The 21,965-nt window shown below is 42.7% G+C and overlaps 1 protein-coding gene across 1 annotated transcript in view; it reads left to right on the forward strand.

Annotated features, from left to right (window-relative positions):
* The window catches only part of GEM (GTP binding protein overexpressed in skeletal muscle), a 6,498-nt gene extending 1,914 nt beyond the window's left edge, over window positions 1–4,584 (forward strand). Inside the window, exons 2-4 of the mRNA XM_057370344.1 lie at window positions 1,583–1,659; window positions 2,166–2,370; window positions 3,956–4,584. Coding sequence (XP_057226327.1) covers window positions 1,583–1,659; window positions 2,166–2,370; window positions 3,956–4,233 — 560 coding nt within the window. The 3' untranslated portion in view covers window positions 4,234–4,584. The remainder of the gene's footprint in view (window positions 1–1,582; window positions 1,660–2,165; window positions 2,371–3,955) is intronic.
* The last annotated feature ends 17,381 nt before the right edge of the window (window positions 4,585–21,965 follow it).

Genomic DNA, 21,965 nt, shown 5'->3' on the forward strand with positions numbered 1-21,965 from the left:
TCAGCTTTGAAAAAAGCATGAAATTACTTAGGTGCTCACTTTTGGTTTTATATTCTACAGAAGTTCCTTAGGGCTGACCAAGGTGCAAATCAGTGCTGAATACCACTCCTTAGGCATAGTATTTTCAAGGAGTGTGATTATGTATTTGTAGCTTCCCTATATGTAACACAGCACCGAAGGAGAAGGAGTCTTCTGGATCTTRTCCTCTAGTGTGCATGGAGCTTGTTTTCACACAGATGCTCTGTCACATGAAGAAGCTATTCACTTTAACKCTACAAACTGGAATTTTATCTTGCACACTGGAAATTTTATTACATGAGAGGATARTTTCAGGGTAGTCAGCTCACAGAGGAGTACAGCTGGTTTGATAGAGAGKCTTTGCTACTGACTGCAAGATGAAGCTAGCTCATGAACACAAGTGTCATACTCTTGGGACCTCAAGGAAAGCCACTCCTAGCGATTAGCTCTGTCTTTTCAATCTTGACATTTTAAGCATGGGCTCCATTTGAGTTTATTTTAAATGTGTAATATTTTTAGCTCGTTCTTTTGCATGGCTGTAAATTCCTAGCTTTGAAGAAAGGCTCTGTTTACAATCTAGGGGAAGGTTCACTTCAATGCCCAGGAGAAGTCTTAAAAGGTGCAGGTTAGACACAGCCCTATTTACCAGTGTGGTTGGACAGATCCTTTAAATGCTACAGTAACCTAAGACTGGGGTTTGGTTTTTTTTGACTGACCACTAGTGTGAGATTAGAAATGGGTCCAGACCCCTCATCACTCATCCAAATGTCCCCAGCTTTGGGGAAGAGAAGAAAGATTGGTATTTGAAGCAGAAGTTAGACTGAGATTTCATAGCCAGGGTCAATAAAAATTCAGTGGCAACAGCCCCCTTAGATCTTGGCAGAATTTTGCCATATGGCATTTTTATCTATGGATGAATTTTTATGGCCGCAGTACAAAATAAATGACCTTCTGGGTTTTTTGTTTGGGGTTTGTTTTTTTTTTTTTTTTTGCTATTTTCCATCAAAGGTGGTGCGAGAAACCGTGTAATGGGAGAGAAACTAGTGTGCAACAGAAGTCTCAGTGTCACTCAAACTCAACAGCTGTGGTCTCACAGCACCCTGTCCCCCTCACTTGGTAGGCTGTTCTGTATTGCTTTCAGCAGCAGTGACTGTTCACCCGTAAATTGTCCATGCTAAAGCGAAAGCAAATATTTTCCATTACTCAGCCTCGCTGGACTCTGCTGCTCCCATGGGGCAAATGTTCAGCCTTTGGTTATTTCTTCCACTGGTTCTATTTTCTCTCTCCCACATAAGATAAAGAGAGTATCAGCCAAAATAATGAACATTTTGTTTCTTGATCTTTCAGCCTCCTTTATCTATCTTGGAACGTAAGGCAACCACTAATGAACAGAGTGCAGGTTCAGTGCTGATGGAAAGGAGGAAAGAACTGGATATGAGCCGGACTAAAATTTGTCTCAATAACTCTAACTGTGACCAAATCCACCCACATTCAATGACTTTTTTGTAGGGTACACARTGTCACAAAGTAATATACTACCAAGCTTTCTGCTTTTTTTTTCCAGAAGACACATATGAAAGAACCCTGATGGTGGATGGGGAAAGTGCGACCGTTATACTGCTCGACATGTGGGATAACAAGGTACTTTAATTTTTTCTGGTCAAATGCTGAAAGGAAGGTCCATATGAATGACTGCTAATATCAAAAGTAGGTTTCCTTTGGGAAAGAAAGTAGGTGTTTTCCAGACAGCAAAATCATGGAAGATATACGATTAACCCTACCCCACATCAAGGCAAGCATGCCTAATGGCTCTGCAGTGTGAGCCTGAGAAGTACAAGTCTTCATTTTTTAAAAATAAAACAAAACAATCAATCTTTCTTTCCAGACCATATTCATTCCATCCCAAAGCCAGCACAATAAATTATCTGGGGCAAGTTTTGCCCTCCTTTGTGGTGAAGTATTCATACAATCACCACATTGGAATTACTTGTAGTAGAGCTGTGATTCAAACCATRCCCATTACAGTTTACACCAGGAATGTATTTGGAATCTCTAATGTTTTACTTTCTAAGTAAAAAAAAGTTTTACTTTCTAAAACCTGCTCTGGGCATAAYGACCATTATGGTCTGACTATTTCATTTTGACAGCGTGAGGGAGAATGGATCCGAGACCACTGCATGCAAGTGGGAGACGCCTACTTGATCGTCTACTCCATTACAGACCGAGCAAGCTTTGAGAAGGCCTCTGAACTCAGAATACAGCTCCGCAGGGCACGACAGAAAGAAGATATCCCCATTATTTTGGTTGGCAACAAAAGTGACCTTGTCAGGTGCCGCGAAGTTTCAGTGGCAGGTAAGGAAATTATGAGCATAAACCTGAGATAARCATGAAAAGTCATCTGGTAGCTTTTGGACAAACTGCAGTGCTCTGGCTGAGGGAGTACATTGTGATCAGGACTGGGCAATAAAAGAGYAATAAAACAAAAGAGGACTGGAACMGAGGGCAGAGAACTGGGAAGGGTCTGCCAGGTCCTTAAGCCTTCCTTGGTAWTACTGTAATATCAAATAATCCCTTTTCTATATTTATTCAGTGCCATTATAAAAAGGATTTCTTCCTTTCCAGCTCCTAGTGTAACACTGCTGCAATATGTGATTTCTCTGGTAGCTCAAAACTCTTTGGATTCCCAATAGATGTTTGCTCATAATGAGTTTACCCCCCTTTATTCTGATGCCAAAAAATCTCTTCTTTATAACTAGTTCTCTGTTCCCCCTGATGAATTAAAATTCCCTCTCAATCTTTGTTTTGCTAGTCTGGGCAGGACCTATGCTGCCTTTCAGAAGATGTTTCCTTACTGCCTTGTTTTGGGATGCTAAACCAGCCTTCCTTCGGCTGCACACAAATGAATAACTGCTAAGCCCATAAATAGGAGTGGAGAGACTTTTGGGAACACYCTCTGCTGGCTCTCAACATCTGCAGTCAGTCAAATCTCTTCTTGGAGAGTCTTCCCTAAGGCTGAGGTGACACTGCAGTACTCAGCAGTGGGCCAGATGTTCTCATCTTGGCCCATCAGAAGCATGGATTCTTCTGCTCAGAATTTTCTTCTCTCTGCAGCCCTTCTGCTCTTCTCCTTCCCAGTCAAGCTAGACTTCTTTTCCTTTCCTTGTGGATGTGCACTGTTCCATTTGGTCCTGTCAGAGGTGTCCCAAGTGAAGAGCTTGAACTGAGTGGCTCATAGGGAGCTCAATGTTGCCTTCTCATTTCTCTCTGCCCAGCTTGAAAGCTCTTCTGAAGGATGGCAGATGAACTCGTGTCACTTAGTGGCCCTGGCAATGAATTCACAGCAAGCCAGAAGACAATAAACTGGCTTGTGTGTGAAAGACAACTGTCAGGTTTATCTTAGGCTCGTGTAATTGAGGGTAAGAGCTCTGATTTCAKATGTACCCCCTAAAGCCAGAGACACAGTTTATCAAGGGTTTTGTACATACAGTTCTGAGGTTCTGGCTTACACCCATGGCCCATAAAGGATGACAGTGCCCTGCCTGCTGTGCTGTATGCCTGGAAGGTGCCATCATCGCCCTTCAGTGCACCTTGAGGGAGTCTCCATCAAAGATGGCTGGGTGGTACTGAGGCATTGCTGGCCTCCCAGCCTTCAGTACCTCAGCTCAAGTCCGTCATTCGCAGCCAGCAGGCCGGGCTGGGCATTCCTGGGAGGGGATTTACCACCCCCGCCTCCTCTGGGAAGCAGCTGTGACACAGAGCAGATGGATCATGGGCTAGTAGGCAGCATCAGGTGATTAAAGACTTATCTGTGCCTATATTAGGCTTGAGGGAATCCCCGGAGGCTCTGACTCCCCCGCACRTTGGCAGCTCATCTCTGCTTTCCCCCCTCCCTGGGGCTTGTGACCCCACATAACATGTGCACCTTGTGATTTTGCAGAGGGCAGAGCCTGCGCCGTGGTGTTTGACTGCAAGTTCATTGAGACCTCAGCAGCTGTGCAGCACAACGTCAAAGAGCTCTTCGAAGGCATTGTACGGCAGGTCCGGCTCCGCAGGGACAGCAAGGAAAAGAACGAGAAGCGGCTGGCGCTACAGAAACGGAGAGAGAGCATCCCCAAGAAAGCCAGGAGGTTTTGGGGCAAAATAGTTGCCAAGAACAACAAGAACATGGCCTTCAAACTGAAGTCCAAGTCTTGCCATGACCTGTCAGTACTTTAAGAACGCTGGACTCTGCCAGAGCTTGTGGCATTTTGTGGACGTTATCTAACTTTGTCRTGGGACAATCAATCAATCTATATTAGATTGGGCTATCAGTGACTTAGGTTCACAGCTGTGATCGTGATATGTGCTGGCATAAGAACAGCACAGTGCATGGAAATATCTCTCTTCCTTGTTTTTTGTTAGTAGTCTTAAAAGCGTAGACCAGAATGACCCAAAATTATGCTGGGAACTGTTCTGGAATACACCTGTTCTTTGTCCTCTCTCCCCTGAATAATAGTGTAAGAACCTCAAACACCATGACTTGCGAAGTGAATACTACTGTCTTTACTCTTTCTCCTTTTTATTATTTTTTTTAAACCATGTAAAGAATTGAGGAACTGACTGGAGATTGGTCCTTTGCCAGTTGGCTGGTCAGGCTTGAGCACCCACAGCTGAAAAAATTGCATTTTTGTAGAATAACCACCAAGACACCTGTTTGGTATTTTTTCTTTATTTCGATGATTAGTTTCAGTGAGTTTACACATCTCTTGCTTTGAAAATATTTAAAGGAAAAATCCTATAGTAAAATTTTCCTCTCATATTTTCATATTATGGGACTGTTTAAAAATCATAGTAAAATTAAGATTAAAGTGCAAGTTGTATCAAAGTGCATCAAGTGCAGGATGCCAAACCTTTAAAAATCACCTGAGCTTTTTTATGACACCACATGGACTTCTTGTATCCATCCTTGGCCTTTCTCTATGCCAGAGCTGTGCTGTATTTATTGTTGTGCAAAATAACAAGCATTTTAATGTCGAGGGGAAATGTATTTATTACGGATTTTCTTAAGATAATAATGTTAATTTTATTACTGTTTTCTATCTAATATCTTTTTTTCAGATATGCAAGTTTTTACTTACATGCCTTGTAATAAAATAAATAAAATATATGACTGTGTTTGAGCCTCAGTAAAAAATCCCTAAGAACGTTTTCAAGTAGAGAAAAGATTGTGCATGCTGGGCAAGACTGCTGCTTGAGAAATGCAGTGAATGGAGGAACCTGGGATCACAAGGCAGGAATCACCAGGAGCCTCAAAGATAGGAGTGCACCATTCTCCTGGGAAAAAAAATCGGGTTGTGGTGACAGAGCTATAAGAGAAATCCCTCCTAGCAAAGGTGTTTGGCCTTTGGCCTGGAAACACTTTAAAAATGTAGATGAGTACTGTTATCTCAATTTTGGGGAGGAAGAGAAGRGAAATTATACATTCAGGTACAGAAAACAGGTGTGCCTTAATCCTCACATACTCTTGGGTATAACTGTGCTGATCCCCTCTTGACTATGCTGGTCAGAGGTACAGTCATTACTTTTTTGCCCACATCTGACTCAGAAAAGCCACATCTCCAGCCTGCAAGCTCATCTTCCCAGATGATGAAGGCAAAAAGATGCAACACCCATAAGGTGAAACTTGGATTCCCATTTTGGGCTGCACCGTTTTCATGCATCAAATGCTCTCGAAAGGAGGGAGCATGCTGAGTCTTTGCCCACGTTTTCTCTGCTGAGGGGATGACTTCTGGCAGATCTCTAARGGTAAAACATCACACTGCAGAATGACTCAATGCTTGTACAATATTTAGATCTCCCTGGAAAGGAATTTCTGATCTAGAACAAAGTGTTGACTGTAACAGAAAAAGAAAACCTCTTGAAACGAGCACAGACAATCTCCATGTTACTGGATTTGGGATGAATGCTTTTGAACTGTCAGCACACAACCTAAGGTCAACCCAGAGCAATCCAGAGAATTCAGTTTTCAGAAGTTTTAAACCCTCAGAACCTTTCCCCTATTCAAAAATGAAAACAAAATTACACAAGTTAAAGGACTTTTAAAGATTATGTTTATGAACTGAAAGTATGGCTGTATGCAGCCAGCACATTCCTTAGTCTATTCTCTATCTGTCAAGCTACAAATCTAAACTGAGAAGGTTTTGAAGAAATGTAAAATGTTGATCATACAGCTCTTAGGAACAAAAGCCATCCATCCTCATGGCATCACTGGATACATAGATGGGAGTTGCCTAGTAAGTTTTCATGCCCTCACTCATCTTCTTCCAGGATAACAAAATCTCTTTCTAAAACATATGATTTTTTCAAGAAAAACTCAATGATGTAGGTCCATTCCCCCAAGCTGTCAGAMGCTGCCACAAAGAGCTGTGCAGCAGACAGGGCATGTCACCTGATTTTTGCTGTTCACAGCAACCAGCCCTCACTGTAATTCTGTCTTCTCAGGCTGCTGCTGGTCTYTGAACAGCACAGCACTGCCTCTGGACCAAAACCATTTAAAGAGATGCCTCCACCTTGCCTGTCCCAGTCAACCTCTCACTGRCCCTTTAGGTTCACCCTGCAGGCTCCTGGCTTGCCCTAAGTTTTCAGGCAGAACATGGGGGAAGCTGTGGGGTGAAGAACCACAAGCAGCAGCATCCCCTCCGWGGAGCTGCAGCTCAGACACCATTGGGGTGTGTTACTTCTGACCTGTGGATGAAGACTGAGAGAGCTGGTGCTGAGCATCCACATTTTGCACATTTCAGGGCTTTTTGTGTTTTGGAACTGATCCTGTGGATTGAATGTCCACCTGGGACTGCAGAGCCTGAGACGCACTTCYGAAGGGCACCCTGAGTTGCACGTGAAGGAGCCCCAATTTGCTCTGATCTGCATGGCTCCAGTTGGTGTTTGGGCATGGAGGAGGGGCTGGGGCTTTCCCTGCAGCTCATGAGATTAATCTGAGTCATAGTTTTTGTTGATCATCACCAGATTACCAAATACAGCAACTCTTACTATAAATAAAAGCTAGTGTACCTGGAAAGATTGATTAATGCTAATTTAATCTGGAATGCTGACATTTCAGAACTTTAATATCCACAGCCCCTCTGTTCATCTGAGATACAAGTGTCCAAAACTGTGGGACGGATCAATCAGCGATTCTAATCACTGTTCTGCTATTTATTAAGTCAGGCTCCAATGACAGATCCTGATGTGATAATTACACTCCCGGACCCAGAGATCTGGCAGTGGCTGTGGAATACTTGAGTCACAGCAGTGAGCGCACCAAGGCCAAACCGGCAAAACTCACAGCGTCCAAACAAAATAAAATAAAATAAATACAGAAAAAAAGAAGTCTAAGAACACACAAAATGCCGGTTATAGTGTAATAGCTGTTATAAAAAGACCTCTTCAAGAAKATCAGATCTGTAAGTGGAATTACAGAGCTTGGCCAGCTTTAATTAATTTAATTGTGACGGATGACCTGCATGAAGAAAAGCTTATTTATGCTTTAGGAAAGAAACACACTTATTGGTTTTTATGGCACTGTGTGGATTTGCAGGGTGCTAGAAGACTTTGAATTCTGGAGAATTATTGATAAAATTTAGTCAAGTAAAAGAAAGTTATTTTCAATAAAATCAGTAGATGTACTGTGGATTTAACCCTCACATATGCAAGCCTTTCAACATCAACCCCTTGGAAAGCATTAAAGACCTGAGTTCTCTGTCTTATGCTGTTTGGGGTTCAGACACAAATGGGAGAGAGGGCTCCTGACTGCAGCAGTGCTGGTGATAATAGTGGGATCTACAGGGGCTGCTGCAAAGCAAAGAAGCAGTTGAGTTCTGTGTCTTTACAATCTGCTACAGCTCTTCTTTCTCCCTGGGAAGGCTTTTTAGAGAAAGCTGTGGCACCCAGGGAAGAGACAATGTACTGAGATCCCTGGACTAATAAACCATTGAAACTCCAAAAATGAACCCTGCAACTCATTTCTTGCAACACCTCTGAAGACTGTAGAGCTGAATGCATTGTGTAAATCCTTCCTGTGTCTTACTCACAAACACAGGAGATAAATGCTGGTGTGAGCTGTGGGGCTGGTCCTCCTCTGGCTCCCTTTCCTGGACTGGCATATATTCCCTTCACTATGCCCCAGAAAACTGTGGAAAAGCTTCGTCTCTGCTGCTGCGTCCAGGAGGGGCCATGGGCCAGGTGTAGGTATGCGATGTAGGGTAGGGATGGCTGCAGGAAAAATGGTGAATCCCACCATTTGTCACGACCAGAGAACCCATGATGTCAGTGTGCAACCTGACAGCCTCCCCTGGTGCTGTCACTCCAGAAACCTCCCACAGATGTTGCAGCAAGCCCAGCTCCTCCCTCAGTGACCACCTGCCACAGGATACAACTCTGTAATCACAAATGTGAGATCATCAAGGTAAAGTTGGATTTTTTTTTCCTAGAGCCACTGAAATTCAGTGTGAAAATTGCTTGTGATTTTAGCAATATTGCTGCAACAGGTTCCCTCCTGTCCAACAATTGAGACAACACACTCACAAGAGAGCACACAGGCCCCATGTGGCTCATTGTACAGAACCACCTGGAACATGGTTAATAATTGCTGAGAAAATAATAAATGTAACACACTTCATCCAAGTCTTGAAATTTATTCATGAGTCATTTTAAAATGCATTTACTTTCTAAATAGCAGCTGTTTCTGCTACTCTGCATGTGTGCACTCAAAAGCCTCCTGTCAGATGCAGGCTGTGCAGAGCCAGCCTTTGACTGCTCTTTGGGCCAAGARGAAAAGGGAGGTGGGAAATTTCAATGAGAAAATTCAGACTGCCACATGGATCCACTGAAGGATGCCTGATTTCAGCCCCTTCATCTGTGCTGACTGCATGCAGGGACTAGCCTTTCAGTCTCCTGTGCATTAAGGTTTTCCTTCTCCTCTTGATGCAATCTTGTGTCGTGAATGGCTGCATTTGCTCTGCCTWGCATTCCTCTGTTCAGCAGCCACTGGGACTGGGATGTTCCCTCAGCACCCATGGCAGGCTTTTTGCCAGCAGGAGCATTGGGAAGGTGCCCAGCCCCGCCAGGATGTGTGGCACACGGACTTTGACAGAAGCAGCTCCACTGGCAYCTCTGCTGTGGCTGGGGTGGTGTGCCCAGCTGATGAAGCCCTGAGAACAGAGGTTGCCASTGCAGCTTGGCAAAGCAAATTGATATTCCTTGGTTTATAGACTTTATCCACTGCCCCTGGATAATTATCAGAAAGAATCCAAGGACCCAGAGAGAAAAAATGCCCAGCCACTTTGGACTTGTGGTGCTTCCAGATCTGTGCTGTCTCTGAGAAAAGAAGGCGAAGCAGCAAAGGAGGTGCTGTTTAGAATGTTACCTACGGGACCTTGTGAGCAGCAGTTCTTCACTCACTTTCCCCATCAGCTTTGTGAAACTGAAATTATCTGCCATTTCGCCCCTAGCCTTCTCCTCTCCACACTGAAACCCCAAAACCTGTTAGTATTTCCCTTAAGGCAGCTGCTTCAAGTGATTAGCTGTGTTTGTTGCATTTCATTGTTTCTTCTTTAATGCTCTGTGAGAGAGAGAGGCAGCAGTTCATTCTACTCTAGATGCTAAGTTTTAAAGAGTGATGGAACATAATTCTCTTTCCTGTGCTAGAAAGTGATAAAACAAAATTTTCTTTCCTGCTTTCAGTCCACTTTTTGATGAAATCCCATTTTTGTTGACATGTTTGACTGCCATTACATATCATGTTCAGACCACAGTGAACTGTGACTGCTCTCCTGCCATCTCTCTACTCACTGGGTTTCATGAGATCCTTCATCATCAGAAACAATTTTAATRTTGACTATGCTCCATTTAAATGCATTGGGTATCTCTTTTATGTAATATTTTGAAAATGACCAATWTATAATGCCCAGCTTTTGTCCTAATTAGGGATTTAAATACATATGTTTGGTCATAGGATACAACTGCGATACGCCGTGAGCAACAAAACTTTTCTTTATTAGAATTATCAGATCAAGATCTTCTTGTAGATAAGTGTCTTATATGGAAACCTGAAAAGAGATTGGTAAAGGGCAGCTCTGTCACCTCTGGCAGTGTTTGGGATTGCATCACTCAATGAGGAGAGGCAAGATGCCCGCAGCAAGCATGGGTGCAGATCTTTGCTCAAGTATGTAGTCTGGCTGAMGTTACTCACACCAGTGACATTCTGAGGACCAGACAGTGTCCTTTTTATTGAATCAAGAAAGGACTGGCTGCCAAAAAAGATCTGTTGTTTCTCTTGTGAGTAAGAAGTGATGTCATTCCCCCACGTGAGAAGGAAATACATCATGGTTTCACCTGGTCCATCTGCCACTTCCTTTAAGGTGTGCTCTTATCTCCCATGGGTGGGGCCTCGAAATGCTCTGCACTTTGGCACACACAGAAACAAGGTATTGGGAATAAGCACAGACTCTTCTCTAAACTGCTCAGAACTGGAGGTATGTTGGATGAAGAAAAGAAATTCTGTGCAAGTATAATTTTCTATTTAGTTTGTGAGGGCAACTTCTTTAATAACTTGYGGTCCAGATTACCAAAAGCCATTAAACAGAGCTACAATCCATGTGGTAGCATGTAGATCCACTAGTTAGCTCACATTTTCCCTGGAAAGGTAATTCCATGAAGAGAATTTACTTGGAAAGAGATCCCTCTGAGCTTACAGAAACTTCAGTATTAAGGATGACGTCTTAATTTTAGTTGCAATCACTTCTGTGACTTCAGATCCAATTACAGACTGTCTGCTTAACAAACATGCATCTCTTCATGCCCTCTTCATGTTGAGAACAGTACTGCTGTTTTTTCTACCATTTGTGGTTGACAGATGTCATTTTGAATGCCAGGGCAGGACAATGCTGCCTGCTGTGTTTTGGGAAGCATGTTYCTCAGGAAGAAGTAGGTGATCTCCAGCCCTGCCAGCTGCATGTGGAGCAAGGTGCATTTGCTCTGCAGGGAYAGGAGGATTGATGAGAAGGATAGGCTGTGCTATGAGAAGGCTGAGGACTTACAGACCTTAGCCTGGGTGAGGTCCAGACAAACCTTATTTATGGTCCAGCTCCACATCTGAAGGCCACCACTTTTATGGTTTCTACCTTCAGTATTTCACCAGTGATGGAGAATTTCCATTAAAATAGGAGAGATAAATGACCAGAGTGCTTCAGATCCACAAAAGGATTTAAGTACTTTGCTCTGGAAAGCACAATTTGCTATGATTGCCACAGGGACCATGCAGAACCTCTGCATCAATGGTGGATGGCACTTGCTGTAGCACTGCTGAAGTACAAGCTATCAGTGACAACTCTGGTTTCCAGAGGGAAAATCCTTGTTCCTGGTCCACCTGTGGGAGTTGGATCTTGGTTACAACACTCTAGAGTGATGTAGCAAGCATCAGAGGAAATCCTTGTGCAGAACTGTAGCCTCAGACAATGTGCAGGGTGTGCCGCTGTGCAAGTGCTGCAGTGACTCTGTCTATCTTGGGCAAAGTCTTTGCCCAAGTTTACTGCAATGCAAGTAAATCAACAAACTCTTTCCTTTCTAATTAAAAAAAAACCAAAAAAAACAATTTAGCATGGTGGCAAGTGAATGTATGTACATAAGGTTATATAGGGTTGAGATTTTGACCTTGAAACATGAAATTAAAAATTGCACTTGTCTTCAGAAGTAATTTTGTTGTCTGCATGCAATCTGTATTTGAAATAGTTCCAGAAATATTAACCACATTGAYAGAAATATCATACCATATGCAATATGTATTTAAAGCATTTCAGAAATATTAACCTCATTTACAGAAATAAAATGCCATAGTCAAATGTTTACAAGTATGCTGAAATCTATGGTAAATGACAGTCTAGCTGAAGAAAATTAAACTAATTTAGATCAGAAGCTACAGCAGTGTTTATTGCATAGATTTTTGCATAGCAGAAGCCTCCCAAGCAGAGCACAAAATGCTGTGTCCCTGCTCTGCCTGCTGAGGTCCTGTCCTCTGGGCTGCGTCAGCAGCTCTGATGCTGCGCTCTCCATTGCAATCTTTGCTGCTTTGCAACTTTTGCACCAACTGCAGGGACCCGCTGGGTGCCCCTCTGTCTTGGTTTGAAAGACAGGAGTTTGCCAATGAAGGCAGGGACTCCCCTTGGAGTGGTGGATATGACCCCCCCTTCCCTCCGAATTATTATAGCTTTGAACAAAATCATGGGCTTTCAGGCAAGAATATGGGTAAAAGGGAATAGCAGTTTTTACTAATATGTGTAACAAGGTGAAACAAGTAACAATAACAATAGCAACAACCAGCCCAGTCCCAAACCCAGTGACAGCCTTACAGAGACACAGTCTCCCCTTTGGTGCAGTTACAGTCCCAGGCGGCAGGGGCGCTGTTGGCTCCCGGCCGGGCAGGGCGGGTGCAGCGATTCCCTGGCGGCTGCAGGGGGCGCTGTGGCGCGGGTCCCGGCTGGCTCAGATCTCCCGTGACGCCAATGATTGACACAAAATGGCAGAGGTGGATGGAGAAAAAGTTTCTCTGTAAAACTCACAGCGGAAACGCCGATCTCAGTGCTCGTCTGGACAGCAAGAAACCCAGGACAGCAAAGAGACGAGCAGAAATCCCGCGGCTGCGAGACGGGATAGAGCAGAGCTCACCCCTGAAGCTGGGATCGCAGAGGTTCCCAGCGAGGCACAGGAGAGAAAACCACCGTGCAGCAAGCAGGAACTCAATGAGCTGAGATGCTGGTCTCCGCAGAAAAAAAAAAGGGCAGGCCAGCTCTCTCCAGAGCAGCCAGCGGGCAGACTTCCTTCTCTCAGCGAAGCAGTCAAGCAAGTGAAATCAGCCCCCCCCACCACACAAAAACTCTCTCTCCGAGCGCTTGGCAAGACCGTTAGGGTGTGGTATAGGTATCATTGTCTTTGTTAATCACCCAGCCATCAAGAGGATGACCTGGCAATTAGTGTAGCCCAGCAACAAATGGGAAAGAAAAAATTCCCAAAGAAAGGGAACAAAAGGGGAAAAATCTTAACCCACAACACCCTCTGACTYCCTGCACATCCCACCCTTGTACAGTCAGACCAAGTTTCCTTAGCTACTTGATTCCAGCCCTCCTGTAGCAGCATCTCAGGGGTCAGATTCCTTTAAATAGTTCAACAGWGACACTACAACAGAATAACAGAGCTGCTCAGGGTCAGAGGGACCCTGAACAAAGCAAACCCTGGGCTTTTATACCCTGACAGCCTCTGTKGGTGCTGCTTTGGGCTCTTCCTTGCCCTTGAATCCTGCTTTCTCTGAGTCTCTCAGAGTATGCAGTCACCTGGCTGGTCACCAGGTCCCAGGGTCTGATCTACCTGCATCGAATATATTCCTCAACAGGAAAAGMAAAAGTCACCTACAGAGATCCCCAGTGGCATCAAAAACCATTTCTAGGAGATCGCAGATAAAATTTTAGGGTTTTTTTTTTCAGATTGGGTAAAAATAATGAAAATTTAGAGCAGTGCAACAGGTMCATGGAATTGTGATACAGATACAAAGTGTTTGTATTACGCATATAAGAGATAAAGAGCAAATATATAAAAATAAATTAAGAACATATGAATTTATATGTTATATTAATAAAATCTTTATTATTTATAGTCGACAATAAAGATATGCTATTTAAACAGGATTATTTAACACTTATAAACATTCCCTTAACCTGTGTCCTTCGCAGCATTTCTACTATGTCAAATACTTGTGCTTGCTCAACAGATTGCCTTTATTTCTGCAGGCTACCTAGAACACATCTACATAAAAATATGCACATATAACTTAGACAGTAGCAAAAAGCAAAGAAAAACAAACCTAAACCCATTAAAACTGAATTCACTCTCAAAGAGTAGCAGGAAGTCTGCAAATGTGGCGTGTTCAAAACAGGACTCCATAAACAGCCAAAAATAAAGAACAGAAACAAAATGAAGAAAGCAAATTTGCTTCTGTCATTCTCACCAAGTCAAATTCAGTAAAATCYTGCAGTAACATGGAGTTACCAATTCTGAGAGTAATTAGTAGTTTATAGGAATTAACTGTAAAAATCCCATTGTAGTAAAACTATACACACACAAGTTCAGCTTCTTCTATTTTTACCTGAAATGCTACACCATTGTCAAAATCTGCTGYGTCTCTGAAGGCTGCTTTTAAAAATAACCAGAATTTTGAAACCTTTTTGAGTCCACCATGGTAGATTGGGGCCTTAAATAATTGTGTTTAAATTCCTGGAATTGATAGCACCACCACTTTTGTGGAAAGGAGATAGTTTTTCTCAGAGATCTTGCAGAATTGTATTAGTCCAAGTCTACAAAATACCTTGAACTCTTATAATGCATTACCTGAATGTAAATGTATTATTAACCAGTAYTGAAGCAATTTATTCAATATCCAGTGAACTGCTGTGTCCACTCAGCACTTAAGAGAAGACCCATAAAGACCAAGAAGCTCAGAMCAAGTGTTCTTCATCAGGCTGGTTTTTTTTTTGTGTCACAGATGTGCTACACAGTGTGCAGGTCTCCCTTTGGACTGGGAGGGGAATCCAGCCCACGGCACCRGGGTTGCTGGGCGCCTGTTTGCTCAGCCCTGCCCTGCTGTGCCTGCCTGGTGATATGGCCAGGGTTGTATTTACGGGAAGGAAATGCAAACCTGAGAGCAGACACGAGGCACTGCTCTGAACCGAGCCTAGCCAACCACAAGACCCTGCTGGAGTTGAGGGTAAAAGGAAGTGGCTTTGTGTTTCTGTTTCTTAGAGCAACCTTTGACCTTGCATTTGGGCTCCTGAAGAGGAAGTCTATCCTGCTGTCTTTGACCCAAAACTAACCCCCAAATGCACAGCATTTTGTTTCAGCTTTTCTGGRCTTGGCTCACTGGGGTCTAGGGCAGATATTGGTACCAGCAGCCAGAACCACAGCACCTTTTCTCACGGGTGCTGCTAAAGGCATTGGTTCATTCTCTGGCTGCACGGACCTTGAGATGCAAAAGGCAGAGATATCTCTGAAATTATCAATTTACTCTGCTCACTGTGCTTGTAATGTGAAGGGTAATGAGACAGATGCACACTTGAGGCTGTARGGTGGGAGGTGAGGGAGGGCATTAAGTCATGGAGTTTCCCTAAATGTCAAGCAGAGGTGCATGTTCAGGGAGGCATTTCCGTGTAAGTCACATGGGAGACAGAGAAAGAGCTGAAATGGTTGCACTGCAATCTCTGGAAGTACAAAGTGAACACGAAGTACATCCACTGATAGCTCAATATTGCAGTTATTTAGTCACAGAAATAGTCCCTTGAGGTCATAGCTCGTGTATGGTGTGCCAACAAAAGCTGGTCATCCATTGCTGGCAGAAGTTAAAATAATGCGGTATTTTTGACATTTTCTATTCTAAGCACAGGAATCAGAACATTAAATAGTGTTCATTGTAGGTGGTTGCAGCACAAAATGTGCACCCTTTTCTCTTGCAAACCATAGGCCCCATCCTCTAATGGCTCGTCCATGTGACTATGTCTTCATTACCAAAGTAGGTAATTGAAATAAGTGAGATTATTTATGCTTGCCTTGGCCTCTAATGAATGTATAATTTCTTCCAATAGCTAAAGGTCAGTCTCAACATTGATTCAGGTTTATCAGGTGAGCCATGCAATTTGACTCTGAAGTGCAATTGCCAGAACCCTAGAGGGTTYGACTCAATTTTGTCACTCCTTTAGAAGTTTGTAATACATTCAGTGGAATGCACAGCTGCAACCAGATCTCAGGGTCCTACTGAGATGAGAGGTAGCAGAGCTGMTTTGTGGTAATTTTTCCAGCGGGAATCACATTTAGGGCCATGTGCAAGCTCCTCTGAAAAGAMTGTGTACTAAAATGAATCCTGAGTTTGATATTTAGACATAAAGTACCTACACTGCACGTTAAAATCAATGACAATATTCAGTCCCTTGCTGTCTATTCCTGCCCTTGTCAAAGGCCTCAAAGAAGCTAATTCAGTGTTGGAAACGCAGATATCATTTAGGGAAACATRCTCTAGGAACTCAGCTATTGATAAGAATTCCCCATGAGCTGAAGTTTGCTGCTCTCTTGCTATTACAGCTGCTAGTACACATATTTATGAGAAGTGCTGTGCTCAAGAGAATACTTGGTATCTTATCAAGCTCGGAAAGTTCCACCCTGTGATGTAAAGCAGTGTCAGTATGAACACTGTCTACATGGGGAAGAGAAGAGCTGAAACCAAGTGGAAAATGAGCCAGGATCGACTTATCCCTGCTCAGGGAAAAAGCATCTTTTTTTAACCCGTCCCTGGACAGAAAGCTGTTTGGTTATAAACTATAAAGCTTGACTGGTTTTGTCTTCACTGATCAAACTCTGCTTTTCTGAGGTTTGTACTAGCATGGCAACAATAAATCCTGCCCTTTAGAGGATCATCAGACTTGAGATGAGGGTGTTGGACTGATATTACATCATGAGGGTTTTACACAGTCATGGCAGAGTCAGATAAGCCTGASCAGCAGAAACTCCTTCTGTATTCCCAGCTGGGAGGGTGCGAGGGAGGGATCAAAAGAGCATCARTTTCCAATAATTTGTGCTGGGTTTTGAAATGTTTTCATTCAAAGACCAGTTTTCCAGGCTCCAAGCTGAGGGACATGGGACTGCCCAGGCACTGCARATTTGTCTGTGTGGACCACTGAGTTTCAGTTTGCCTTTACTTTGTAAGTCAGTCACCATAAACATATTTCATATATCATATTCAAAAAATGCATATTCTAATACTAGTTTTTAATTAAGAAATTGAGAACAAGATGTAATAAAAAGCTAGAACACTGCTGGGTTTTTTTTTTTTTTTTTTTTTTTTTCAACCACAGAGCAAACTCCATTCCCAAAGCTCTAAGCCTTTATTCCTGACATGGTTAGTAGGACCAGCAAAAAACCTCAGGAGGACAAACCCAGTGAGCTGCCATACTGGGGACTTCCCTTCAAGGGGAGGCTGAGCACAGGGCTGACTGTGGGCACTGCCCCACTCTGGGGCTTGGATGTTTGCAGGAGAATGTTTGTTCCCATGCCTGGGAGCCAGATCCTCCCCAAGATCTGAGGGGATTGCCTGGCTGTGATTTTGGAGAAGAGAAAGGATGAACAGCATCTAAGTCCTGCTTCAGTTTGAGGGAAGAATCTTGGCATCTGGGCTCTCTATTCCTGAGCTTGCTTCTGATTTTCATGCAGTGACTGCTACATGTAATGGTTCAGGCAGGAGAATCTGTGATCACAGTGTAAAACAGAGCCCTACAGACCAGTTTGTTTCATCCTTCCTGTTTCAGTGTCCTACAGGTGGGCACATATATCCAAGAGACTTAAGACCATTTGCTTTTACATACCTGTGTGAATAAAAAAGTGTCAGCCATCCAGCTTGATGCTTATATTATGTCACAATACCATCATGCTTTGTAAAAAGACTATAGATGAGAAAACTCTTGCATTTTCTTTTTAGATTTTACAGAGTGGTATATAGTTTGAACTGTGAAAATTTGGGGCATGTCTTTATAGGTATTGAGTTATGAAAGAAAGAAGTAAAACAATTTGTTTCTTCTGCATTTATGAGGAAAAAATGTAATTTTGGAACATGCAGTTTATAACTTTTAATGCATATACCACCCTAAGACATCATGAGAATTAGTTAGAGGACACCAGCATCGTAACAGAAAGGGAATATCTCCAAGCTACAGTATGGAGCTCAAGTTTTTATCTTCTTTGGAGGTCTTGCATGTAGAGTAAACACAAGTAATCTCTAGAATATGCATTGTTTATTCCAGAAGAGCCACTTGGTTCCATTATGTCATTGCTTGCAAGAAGAAAAAGGAAAACTAAAATCTATCATCTTGACCTGTGCAAGTTTAATRGCTGTGGAGTTCAACAGCATTAGCTCAGCACCCACAGGGGCCAGGACCTGGTGGCAGCAAAYTGGGGAATTTGTCAGCAGGCCCCGTGTGTCAGCGGTGAGGAAGGCAAGCGTGGTCTGCGTGTGAGCGGCAGGAGAGGTCACACTGCCGTGCCTGGGGACAGAGGCTGAGAGTGCCACATGTGTGAGGCCACTCCTGTGGGGATGGGGCTGACCAAAACCTTCCAGATCCTCTGGGAATGAGCCACGTGCTGAGCATCAGTGCTCTGATTCAGCTCCCTCCTGCTTGGAGCGTAGCCACACCTACCTACAAATGAAAGCAGTCTAGGACACATCTGTCCAGGCTCTGGTGAGCTGCAAGGTGGCATCACTGTCATTGGGAGCCAAGAATGAGGTGCCATGGGGGTAAAGAGCTTCTGGGGGTGGTGGCTGGGCTGAGACACAACACTGACTCGGAGAATTACATCACTATAATGCACATGGGGTACTCTGAGGATAGCCAAAAACAGACATACAGGGCAGCAACAACAGGGAAGCACTGTGCCCTTCAGTGGGGTGAACATGGTTTGTGACCTTCCCTGAGAAAGAACATGGCCCGTGTCTTCCAGCCCATGGGCAATTCATGATGACTGCTCCAAGGAAAGAAGCAAGCAGGATGTGTCTCTGCTTCTAAGACACTGTGGGGGAATCTTTTTGGGAGCTCTCCTGAKCCCCTGGTCATCTGTTTTCTGCTACTTCAGACAGGATAACTGATCCAACTGAGCATTAAGGTTAGCAGGTCAAAACTGAGGAGCATGTTCTGGGGACAGGGATAATTCAGGTAAGGTTTTCATCACCCAAGACACACAGATCCATCAGAAAGCAGGAGAACAGGGCTGCACAAATGCTGTAGTTTCACTCACTCTGGCCATCAAGCATTAGTACTGTGAGCTACTGGATACCTCTGCCTTCTWTTTTTTGCACATAACTTGCTACACACTCAGTGCCATGCTTTGGTCCTATCCCAACACAGGCCTGCATGGTTTACCTCTCCCCCTTATGCCCTTTACCATGATGCCTCCTGTTTTGGATGATTTCTCACAAAATTGTGTTCATCTGCTTTTCTTGGTTTGTGCTTTTTTGTCTAGGTACCTTTTCCCCAACACAATGTTCACACCATTGTATAAAGACAAATTACCTCAATGTGAACTGGTGTGTAAACAGAAGAAAAGGSAAAGCTACCAAAAGAAAGTGAGAGATGTCAAAGGAAGGTTTGAARAACACCTTTAATGGGAGGAATATGGGGTCCTTTAACGCTTAATATGCTCTCAAGATTATGAGAACTACAGAGATTGAGCTGAATAATTTGAAAAAGAACTGTTTGCATAGAAGGGTAAAATGTTTCTGAAGAAATTGTCAGAAAAACAGAAATATCAGGAAAAAAAGTGAAATGTTGGGCATGTATGTACTTATTTTGAAGTGCAGGGTACAAGAGATAGCAATGATGTAAGTATCTGGTTATTATAACATCATGARAATATACACAGTCCTTGTAAAGGAAAAGAAGGAAAAGTAAAGAAGTTACAGTGGACCTGAAAAAATCAGATTTCYATAAAATAATATTATTGAAAAGAAGAATTTCATAGGAAACAAAGCAAAGAAAAACATTAGCAGGAATGACCAGGTGTCTCCATAAATGGAGTGAATGAAGRGCACATGTCCCGATGAAAAAATGGTACTAGAAAGGTTAGTAAGATTAAACTGAATCTGAGCTAATCTTTGCTAAATCAGAACTCGTTGGTGTTCTCAGTCTCATATAAAAGCTCAGGCAATCACGTTACTTCACTAAGTTGAATATATAGAATATGCAAATACAGACAAAATAATAATTATGTCAGTGCAATACCAATGCAATAAAAATAACATGAAAATAGATCATAAGTGCATTAGTACATTGTTTGGGAGATACTTTTGGCAGGAACCTTYCCTCAGCAGCATTGTAAATTCTCACCTGGGAGAACATGGGGGCACAGGTCAGCAAAGGTRGATTGACTGAGCAGTGTACAGAGGGAATCCATGTGAAAGAGCAGATGTCTGAAAGTACCACAGTGGATCAGCCATGGAAACTAAGAATGGTCATTATCTGCATTTTTTACAATCAGGGAGGTTGCAGGTACAGGTGATTCTGCCTCATAAGAAGTGAAGGAACTTTGTCAATCAAAATTTGAGTTTCTTTTAAGCATAACTTTTCTATACTTCTTTTTCCTCCAGTGGTACTAGCTCATTTTGACACACATTAATTATATTGTGAAATTATCATACTCCAATAGATCCATAAAAGAAATATTTTCTAAACAAACAGAAAGGGAAAGAAGCTCATGTCAGGCAGGTCCAACTAGTCTGAGAAGTGGAAGGGGTACATGGAGAGATATCAGCTCAACTGAAACCAGGAGTAAAGGTAAAAAGACAGAAAGAAAAAATTAAAAAGGAGCGAGGGAGAAATGACAAAGCTGATAAATGGGAAGGGTGAAAAGGATGTGACTAATGATATGAGAAGAGTTGTTTCTGGAAAAACTGACTCGTTGGACAATGATTCACACAATAAACACCTGGACGTTTGCCTTTTCTCGTCAGATTTACTCAGAGAAACAGCTGCCTCAAGGACCCAGTCTCACTGCTGAGTTTCTTCTTGTGATTTTATCTGTGGCACCATGTTATGACTGTTGTAAAGCTTTAAGTGCTTCTGGACTTTGTAATGCATTTGACATGGGAGACTTTTTTTTTCTCCTCTGTGGTTGCAACCTGTAAGTAGTTGCTCTGGGCCTGGGAAACTCTTTCAGCCAGAGAGAGATATTGTGTGAGAGTAGACTGCCCTCTGACTTTAAATAATATGGGCATTCAATTAAGTGTATTAGGTGCCTTACGTTCGTGTATTTGTACTTCAAGTATAGACTGCACTTCCTAGAAATTGAACTTCTGAGCAGAGACACCAGCACTTGAACGACAAATGCTTGACTTGTTTATATGGATCTGACTTCTGACATCATGACTTGAGCTATTCTGCACTTGTCATGTGAAGGAGGACTAAAARTGGCATTAGGAATTTGTGAATTCGGTTCTGCTGCATGAAGTCTTGCTGTATTAAAATTACCACTTCATGGTGAAAGTACTGCTCATTCATGTCCAACTAGTATTCAGTTAATCTGCTGTAGGTCACTTAAAATCAACATATTTYCAAGAAAGTTATTTTCCCTCTACTTATTATATTTATTTTGAAATCACCAATGAGTTTTAATGCTTTATTCAAAACCRGTTTTGAGCCCTGCTCTAAAGATTACTCACTGCTAGCAGGCAGCTTTGAGAAAGTCTGAATCATTCTGAGTTCATGAGCAAATGAAGAACAGTTGTGTTTTAAAGCATGCTGAAAGCATAGCCTAGAGGCTTTTTCCTGGAGAAACACACACTGATTTCGAGGGAAAAGTGTGATCTGAAACACAAACAGAAGGCCTAACTTTTCCCAGRGCTGTACACCTTCAAGCTGCAATCAATTCTAAACACTTTTCTTTAGATACATAATTCAGAAATAATGTGCTGCACAAATAATTTAACACGGTTCAAAAGCAATCTGACAGACTGAGGAAACTGAAAGCAGAAGTTACAACCTGGATGAGAAGTAACATTTCTCAAGACAACAAAATAAGCCTGTCCAAAACTTCTGAAATAAGCACGATATTAAAAAGTGAGATACAGAAAGCATAACACTTTAAGGACTGTAATTAAAAAAAAAAAATCTAAATATATTTTCTCTTTTATTTGTTTTACCGTTGTCCTTTACTGCCCAATTGCTTTCAGTTCCCTTTACTGCAGGTGTCATAATRCRGCCACTGGTGGGGACTAGCTCCCTYGAAATGCTGCAAATRTAAAGASACATGAAAGATGGCACRCAAGGGAAAGRAATGATTGTATCCATTACGAGATAAGTATCTGGAAAAAGGCAGACAGTGATTTGCCTAAAGTTACC

The sequence above is a fragment of the Malurus melanocephalus genome, unplaced genomic scaffold (assembly GCF_030028575.1).
Source record: "Malurus melanocephalus ecotype Western Australia unplaced genomic scaffold, MMel_1.1 scaffold_123, whole genome shotgun sequence".
NCBI lineage: Eukaryota > Metazoa > Chordata > Aves > Passeriformes > Maluridae > Malurus > Malurus melanocephalus.